The sequence below is a fragment of the Tupaia chinensis genome, unplaced genomic scaffold, assembly GCF_000334495.1.
Source record: "Tupaia chinensis unplaced genomic scaffold, TupChi_1.0 Scaffold149011_1, whole genome shotgun sequence".
Taxonomy (NCBI): Eukaryota; Metazoa; Chordata; class Mammalia; order Scandentia; family Tupaiidae; genus Tupaia; species Tupaia belangeri.
The window spans coordinates 1,785,367-1,793,510 of NW_006208857.1; the positions used below are offsets into that span (position 1 = coordinate 1,785,367).

Consider the following 8,144-nt stretch of genomic DNA (forward strand, 5'->3'; position numbering starts at 1 on the left):
TCCCTACCTTTCTTTTTTTTTTTTTTTTTTTTTTTTTTTAGAGGTTTTTGCTACAGGGCGCGTGCGCCTTTGCTACTTACAGCACATATACTTACGGCACGTGTACTCACAGCACATATACTTATAGTACATCAAAACCAGGAAATTGACGTGAATTACTCAAAACTTTATTTACTTGCTTATTTATTTATTAATTTATTTATTTTAAGCGGTTTTTGTCTTAGGGTATGTGTGCTCACCAGAGAGAGAGAGAGACAGAGAAAGAGACAGTGAGAAGGAAAGTGAGAAATCCCCTAGGGGGGATGGCCACACCACAATTCCTTTTCCTCTTGGGATCTTAGGCATGAATGCACATATGCCCTGTATGAGTTTCAAACTAGTGGATCTGGGACTCAAACTGCAGTTGGCCATGTGGGAGTCAAGGGACATAACTGCTATGTCATCTGCTGGCCTCAAATTATGTAGAACTTTAAATGGTATCTTTCATCTTCAATAAGTTTAATTTGCAAGATGTAAGCCTCCGCTTATAAGTAATGATTCTTCTTATGCATTATAGGATCACATGCCTTCCCCTACTTACCAAGCGGTTGGCTTCATTTGTTAAACACATAACATGGGTAGGGAAGGCTGGAACGTGTTCGAAAAAGCTGAATAATCTAAACCAAATTGGGAAAAAAAATTGGTGACTGTAGGTCTGAGACCGTAATAGCGGCTGTTTTGTCTGATTTCCTGAAGAGTGGCCTGCTTGTATCTTTTCCGTCATGTGAGCCCAGCCCTGCACCACCTAACTCTTGGGCAGTGATCGCTCTTAAGAGCACTACTTGCTTTAGGGTCTTGGTTCGGTTGATTGTCAGGCCATTTATCAACCATCTTATGCTTTCTGGAGAAAATGATCAATTGAAGAAATACACCTTAGATTTATAGCCACAGCTACTTTTCACTAGAAGTCTGTGAATTATGCAGCCAGTGCATGACCTAGATGTGATTTTCGTTCTAGGTGGGCTTCTGGTGGGCGTCCCTCATCTTGAAGCAAGATCATAGGCAGCCTCTCTCAGCAAATATGAGGCCATTTTAATGTCATTTTGTGATAGAACATCTCCAAAACTCTGTTAAAATTGCTTGCATCAACTCTCACCCCAATACATATAAAATATTCTGACTTCAAATTTTAATGATGTGGGGAGAATTCAAGCTTTAGCGTGAATGGCTGTCATTTGTACAAATGATTGATACTTACCTACACTCTAATGTAAAAACCAATAATTTACACAGCACTTAAGTTTCAAAGTGCTTGGTGAAGTTGGTGGCTAGCACCTTTTTCATTCATGACCTTTTAGCATCGACTAGATTTAACTAGAATTAGGCTGACTAGGGATGTCGCTCCTCTCAATCTACATTACACCAACCCAGAAGTCCCTAACACATGTACTTGAAGGGCAGCACTGAGGACTTCAAATGTTCCCAGTCATAGCTTAAAAGCAAAGCTCCTTAGCAGAATTTACAAAGACAAACAACTTTCTGTGCTCCTCTATATTGTTAGAGGGTACTCTTTTGTCTAAAAGTAGCAATTCTTTCCTAAGTAACAAACACTGACCCAAAAAAACGTAAAACAAACTTTGCTTTCTAGTTACAAATAAGAACATTCCAGGTGAAACTAGCACAGCTGAACTTATGAAGATATTTCTATTTAATATTTTCAATGTGAATGAGTCATTTTTATTGACACTTGCCAATGGAGGGCTTAGCAGCGAGTCAGCGGAGGAATTGGGTTTATTATCCGAGACCCGGAGTTTCCATTCTCTCACACAGAAGGCCTTCCCTCATTAAAAACAGAAGCCTGAAAGCTGGGACTTGGCAGAAAGTGACAACTCTCAGTAAGTCTCCCACCCATCCACTTCATAATGAATGGAAGTGGATCAGGCATATCTTTGTCTTCCTGGCTCCATCTAAGCACTTGCTTCAGCACACAGTGAGGGGACCAAGTTTACTCAACCCTGGCAGTGCCCTCCCAAGCAAAAGCTGTGCTCCACAGCGCCCTCTGCTGCCTCTTTCTGTAGAAACACAGCTGAGGTTTTAGCTCAGGCTCTTCCACCTTTCCACCAGTGTCTCCAGCTCTGTTAAAACAGCCAATGTTTCATCTTCATGAAATCTCAACTTCTCTAGCCTTGGCCCCCAAACCATGCACACCATCCACCCGTTTCCCTTGGGGAATATTATACACCAGAGTGATGAGTTTATTCATTTTGCTGTCAGTATATGATGTGAAGCGATGTTCAGGAAGCCAGTCAGGTTGGCAAATCTTTGAGTCTTCTGTGCAAGCATACATATGAGCCCAAATTTATTGGATCTAGCCAGTCACCTAATGAATGACTTGCATTTCAAATACTGGGTCATCAGGAAAGTCATGATGCATTTTTGCATGAAAAAAAACCATGGGAAAATACGTCATGACTTTCCCTATGACTTAATATATCCATTATTCCATTACACAGAAATACAAGATATCTTTGAAATATTTTGCATCAAAATAAACTTTTGAAGTACCCTCATATTCTGAGAATAGGCTAGAATATGAGTCACTAGATGTCATCTGGCTCATGTTTTCATCTCCAAATGCTAGAGAATCTAGATCTTGGAAGGATTTACCTTACTCTTTCATTCTCCCTAATCCCTCTTCACGATTATGATAATTCTTATTAGGTGGAAGTGAGGTGATTAATCTCTGTCCTACAAATAGCCATACAGCAAATGCTCTTAGGAAAAAAGGGTTTCCAACACAGATCTAGGGACCAGCAGTTAGCGTAATGGCTATGTCGCTGGACTCCCATGTAATCGACCATGGTTCGAATCCCGGACCCGGTGGCTAAAGCTCATGCCCAGCGCGTGTGCATGTGTGCCCAAGATCCCAAGAGAAGAATAGAGGAGAAGGGATTGTGGCGTGGCCATCCTGCCTGGGGGGTGATTTCTCACTCTCTGTCTTTCTGTCTCTCTCTGTCTGGCGAGTACATGTGCCCTATAGCAAAAACCTCTCCAAAAAAAAAAAGGGTTTCCATCATAGATCTATTCCATTCTATGTCACATGGCTGCTTCTTCTAGAGGTGAAGGGAATACTCCTCCAGCCATATCTCACATTCATTTCTATTTGTGACCAGTATCACACTTGGGTTAGCCAAGCAGTAGGTTTAAAGAAGATAGCTTGTTTATGAAAAATGGATGACCAAATCCAGTTTCAGGCTGATGATTTATTCACAATTGTTGATGCTTTCCACCAGTTGCATAGACTCAGTACATGTGGAAGGGGCTTTAAAAGGCATCATTCAATGCATGGTATCTCTGAAGATGGTCACTAACTTTCCGGGACACTTCTAGTGATGTGAACCTTCATACCTTAGAAGGTGGCCGATCTATTATTATTATTATTATTATTATTATTATTATTAATGCAAGAGTAACACAATGTGAAAAATCCAAGTCCAACTTCTTTAACATTCCTCTTACGGAGTTGCTGAACTCAACCGTAGATTTGGAAATGGGAGATGTTTCGGGAGTGATTTGCTTGAAGTGGGCCCCACTCAAGCTACATGTGACCCAGCAGCTTCTGTCTACCACAGCAAAGAGATGTGTGACCATCAGAACGCCTTCACCATGTGTCCCCTGTGTGACAAGTCCTGCGATTACTGGAACCTCAGCTCAGCCTGTGGGACTGCAAGGGCCAGCCACTTGTTTGACAACCCAGCCACCGTCTTCTTCTCCATTTTCATGGCTCTGTGGGGTAAGTGGTCATCAGGAGGCTTGCTTAGATGGGTGATAACTTTAAATTAGTTCAGTGACCAACTCTAAAGCTTTAGGGTTTTGTCTTCATGTCCTCAGAAGTATTTTAATACTTCTTTACTCACTGTGTGAATAGAAATAGGAATATGTTTCATGGCTTTATGTTTTCCCTTAGATAAAATAATGCTAACCCTGTACCAGTCTCATGTAAGCAATGTTCCGAATTTGAATGAATGCGTGCTTTGAAAACCCTTAGCATACTCACAAGGTACCTCCAGGTGCATTTACTTTGTCATGTAAAATCGTCGCTATCATGCCATGTAACAGAGCAGGGGGGTGACCACCAGGGTCACAGAGTTAGCTCTAGGTAAAGGCAGGCTAAAAACCCTCCTTGATACTAGGTTCAGTGCTGTTTTCAGGACAATGCCAGTACAGACCATAGAGATTTTATTTCAAGCCCGGGTGGTGTGTTCGATATTCTCACCAAAGGATTCTGAAGGAAAGGACAAATAGTGCCTTTATTTTCCTCCTTCTCTCTTCTCCCTGGAGTATCAGGGTAATAAACTTGCTCTGAGCTGTAGCTATCTAGCCATAAATACACACATACATTCACCACTCCTGTTCCCATAAGCTGGAAAACCTCCTCATAGTATCTGCACATTTCTTAGAAGAAATACCCATGTGCATTGAAAAAGGGACCACATTAACATGCTTAGCCCATGTGAGCAGCCACCTGCTTTTTACTCATCACTGAATGTGCAGGACCTTAGCTTTTCACAGACCAACAGGGCCACCATCCTACTGCAGAGGTGGCTTGATTTAACACTGGCTCCATGGGGCCTGGTAGACATGCTAGGATGGGGCTCTGAACTGCATATTCCTGAGAGGATGAAGAGGAGAAGGAGAGAGGGAGAGGTCTGTTCTTAGTCATGCTAAGGGAACTGGAACACAACTTTCTTCCAGTCTCTGTGGGGACCTCTGCTTGGGTGGAGACAGAACTTGGATGGAATGATTCCCACATTGCTGGGCCACTAAAGACGGTTTCCAGGGGGATGTTCTCCCCTCTCTTCTCAGAGGGAGCATCTGCTCACCAGGAGCACATGGCAGTGGTCAGCTTGTCAAAAGATGAGCAAGGAGCAGGCAGAAATGAAACTTGTGACCAGAGAGTTCTGGAATTGTCCGTAAGAAGGGTCAGTAGAACAAGCTGAAGCTGGGGCTTTTTGCCTGGGAGAACAGAGGCTCTGTGCGTCTGCGTCAAACAGGGATGCCTTGGACTTATCCTAAGTTCTGCTTGAGTGGGTTAGAACCCAAATATTCATTCTTTGAGATAGGACAACCTCAGTTCCCATTCATTCGTCTTGTAGATATTACCGCCATTGAGTAGAAGACACTTACTTTGTCTGTGCTCAGCATTCCGCAAAGAACTTTCCTGGGACACATAATCTCTTGTTGTAGAGAAATCCAGCTTTTGGTCGTACTTCCTAGCTTCAAGCCCCAACAGCTGCCTCTTGCCTTTCCTCAATAGCTGTAATGAATGGATACCCCACAGTCAGTCCCCAGTGCTGTACTATCCCCACCCCTGGCTCCTCTCTCTTCCTCGCATATCAATGCAGGCAAAGTACAGAGGGGAGAGATTGAGTCAGAGCTTCTTGGCATAGGGAAGGGTGGTTTTGTTTTTTTAACAGCCTTGCTGTGTTTTATGTGATTGTGTGTTTGGTTACAGCAGCCAAGAGCCCGTGGGCATGATTGTCTACAAATTACAATTAAAAATAATAGTAATGCCTCTCATTACTGTGATTATTATGATTAGTGGTGCTGTGCTGGGTGGGCCTCGGCCAGGGCCCAGGCCTGCCAGGAAGAGGCTGGAAGAAGTGGCTCTGTCTACAGAGAGACTCAGGCTTATGATGGCGGTGAAAACAGGGGTTGGGAAGCTGAGGTCAGAGAGTAAATGGTGTCCTTGGCCTCACTCCCCCACACTTCTGCTTCATACTCAAAAGAAACTGGAAAAAGCAGTGAAGTCCTATTGAAGAGAGAAGTAAAACGATCACGTTTCTGAAGTCATTCTTCTCTGGATAGGTTAAGGACAAGGACTTAGGGCCTGAGCAGGCCTCAGCTGGTGTCTCAGTTCTGCTCCTTCTTAGCTATGGATTCCATGACAAGGAAATGTGAACCTGGCTCTTTGTCACCAAAGTCAGTGCCCCTAGCCAAGATGCCCGGGGCATAATACTTGATCTTGAGCATTGTTGTCTTCATCTGTGAATGGGGAAGCAGTACTTGCCTGTCATGTTCGATGACAAACGGTAGGGCATATGTACAAAGCACTTAGCTAGTGTGTGGCCCACAGATGCACCCAGGAAATGTGCCCGTGCATGGTCCTCTGACGTCAGGAATCCTCTTTACATTACTCCTTTGCCTCTCAGGTCTTTCCACAGTCGTCTGACACCCCCCCCTTCATGGAGTCCCCCAGCTCTGAGCTCTGCTCTGTGTCCTCCCTAGGCACCATAAACAGTTATTAGAAGGGGAGGGACTTTTCCCTGCTCTCAGGGCATCCTCAGGTCAGTGCCAGTGTTGGGAGGCCAGATGATCTCTCATGAAAAAAGTCTTAAATTCAAGGGAGAAAAATATAAATGAGTGCACCAGAATGTGGCTGCAGGTAAACCAAATGTAGCTTTGAGTAACTGCGTCTTCAGCCAGTGCACGAGTATTTGTTATGCTCAGTTCTGTGCTATGCCTGAGGTGGACAGGGGTGGCTATGAGCCCACGAGGAGCTTGCGGTCCTGGTACCACCACCGATCTGAAACGGCAGCTGACCATCAAGGATGGTGTGCAGTGAAGTGTGCCCAGCCTCTACGAGGGGCAGTGTAGAGTTGTACAGAGACTTGGGGAGCATCCCATCTCTTCCCTTCCAAGGCGTTGTGACCACTGGGGCAGTAAGATTGCGGAAGATAGCATACAGTGAGGCTGGATTTTATGGATCTTATGCACTGAGTCAGCACAGGAGGTTGATAGAAACTGGAGGATGGGAGAGACAAGAGAGATGGTTTGTGCAAGTTGAGGACAGAGAGGATGGTGAGAAGATGACCTCAGCAGCAATGCGGATGTGAGGCACATGTTGCCACATGGGGGGATGGAACTTAGATGGCTTGGATAAGGCACGGTCCTGGTATCCAAAGAGAAGAGCGTATACCATAAGGATCCATTGAGACTTCAAGCAGGGGAGAGTTAGCATCTCCCCTTCCCCCCAACTAGCTCTTCTTCCTGGGCCAAATCCTTTGTTCCTTGAAACAGATTGAATGCCTCTTTTGTTCTGCGTCATTCTTAAGGCACTGATAATCTTAAGCCTTGAATTATACTTATTTATAATTTCTCACCATAGCTGGTAAATAACTTGAGCAAAATCCATATCAGATTCACTGAATCTCCCCCATAATGTCTAGAACAGTGTTTCGTACCTTGCAGATAACTTATCGGGTTGTCAGAAAAGTCATGATGTATTTTTCTAAGTTTTTCTGTGCAAAAATGAGACCCAATAGTTGGAGCTAGTATTTTTGCAGGATTAGACATTCCCTGAAGCTTGCCCAAATCACAAGAGATGTATTGTAAGAAAACAAGAAGCAAGCTTATGGATGTAGGAAATTAAATACAGCCAGGCCTCTTGGGAACTGGAGCTGGGGAAGCCACCAGAAATCACAGCCTTTTCTCCTTTCAGGTGCCACATGGTTTCTTCCATCACTGCTTCCCTTCGTGTCTCAGTTTTCAGTTTTTAAAAGAGAGAATGTGATTGGCCCATCAGCATGCCTTGGGTCAGGTGTATAACCCTGGTGTAAGAAGCCACAGCTGTAGGGTTGTGGTGGTGGTGGGTGTAGGTGTGTGTCAGGTCTTCTAGAACTGTTGGGCATATCCTTCAAGGGCTGTGGGTGGGGCAGGCAAACTGACTGGTGTGTAGGTATGGTAATGTTCTGCTAATACTTGCTAACAAATGGAAGAATTAATACATGCTAAATGTTTTGAAGAGAGCTCCCAAATTTGCAATCTATAAGTTTATCCTTCAACTCCAGTAGGAACCCAAAGGGTACTCAGAATTTACTCTTTGGGACCAGCAGTTAGCATAATGGCTATGTCGTCCCATGTAGTCTACCGCTGTTCGAGTCCTGGACCCGGTGGCTTAAACTCACGCCGAGCGCGTGTGCGTGTGTGCCCAAGATCCCGAGAGGAGAATGGAGGAGAAGGGATTGCAGCCTGGGGGATGATTTCTCTCTTTCTGTCTCTCTGTCTGTCTCTGACTGTCTGGCCAGTGCATGCGCCCTATAGCAAAAAAAAAAAAAAAAAAAAAAACTCTCCAAAAAAAAAAAAAAAAAAAAAATTTACTTTTT

The 8,144-nt window shown here is 44.1% G+C and overlaps 1 protein-coding gene across 1 annotated transcript in view; it reads left to right on the forward strand.

The window, feature by feature from the left end:
- ANO2 (anoctamin 2) overlaps positions 1-8,144 on the forward strand; it is a 434,288-nt gene that overhangs the window by 218,550 nt on the left and 207,594 nt on the right. Inside the window, exon 11 of the mRNA XM_027769235.1 lies at positions 3,612-3,772. Within this exon, the coding sequence (XP_027625036.1) occupies positions 3,612-3,772 (161 nt within the window). The remainder of the gene's footprint in view (positions 1-3,611; positions 3,773-8,144) is intronic.